General features: G+C 49.2%; 1 protein-coding gene across 1 annotated transcript in view; it reads right to left on the bottom strand.

Annotated features, from left to right (window-relative positions):
* Positions 1 to 563: 563 nt before the first annotated feature.
* The window catches only part of EMH_0063190 (SAC3/GANP family protein, putative), a gene marked incomplete at both ends in the record, with an annotated part of 1,246 nt that continues 1,024 nt past the window's right edge, over positions 564 to 785 (bottom strand). Inside the window, one exon of the mRNA XM_013498118.1 lies at positions 564 to 785. Coding sequence (XP_013353572.1) covers positions 564 to 785 — 222 coding nt within the window.

The raw sequence follows: 785 nt of genomic DNA, 5'->3' as shown, positions 1-785 counted from the left end.
ATATCCATGTATGTATAACCCCGTACACGGCTATACAAATACTCCTTACGACCCAGCAGCAGCAGCAGCAACAGAAGAAGAAAAGAAAGCAATGAGCTCGATATATGTAGATACCTCACTAACATTTGGAGAGCTAGGTGGTATCTGGGCTGCTCACATGCAGCTAGCTAGCTAGCTACCTAGTTATCCAGCTAGCTGTGTAGCTAGCTAGCTATGCAGCTAGTTACCTATGTAGCTAGCTAGCTAGCTAGCTAGCTAGATATGTAGCTTGCTAGCTAGCTAGCTAGATATGTAGCTAGCTAGCTAGCTAGCTAGCTAGATATGTAGCTAGCTAGCTAGCTAGCTAGCTAGCTAGCTAGCTAGCTAGTCACCTACATAGCTATCTGGGTAGGTACCTAGCTAGCTATCCAGATAGCTACCTAGCTAGCTAGCTACCTGCACAGCTAGCAATGGTTCTGACTGTCTATCTACCCATCTATCTAGCTATCTATCTATCTATCTATCTATCTATCTATCTATCTATCTATCTATCTATCTAGCTAGCTAGCTAGCTAGCTGAGTGGCTAGCTCACGATGCGGGCCTCTGGGTCCCCCGGTACTGTTGCGTCTAGCCGCTCGAAGTCTGAGGCCGTGGAGACCTGCTGCTTGTCTAGCATCTCCTCTGTGCTGCAGCAGCCATACAGCTGCCCCACGAAAGCTGCTGCTGCTGCTGCTGCTGCAGCAGTCCCTGCATCTCCTGCTGCTCCTGCTGCTGCTGCTGCTGCAGGTGTTGCTGCTGCTGTTGT

The sequence above is a fragment of the Eimeria mitis genome, genomic scaffold, assembly GCF_000499745.2.
Source record: "Eimeria mitis Houghton genomic scaffold, Emh_scaff3193, whole genome shotgun sequence".
In the NCBI taxonomy this organism is placed as follows: Eukaryota; Apicomplexa; class Conoidasida; order Eucoccidiorida; family Eimeriidae; genus Eimeria; species Eimeria mitis.
The sequence above is the reverse complement of the archived record's forward strand: the minus strand, read 5'-3'. Positions and strand labels throughout refer to the sequence as shown.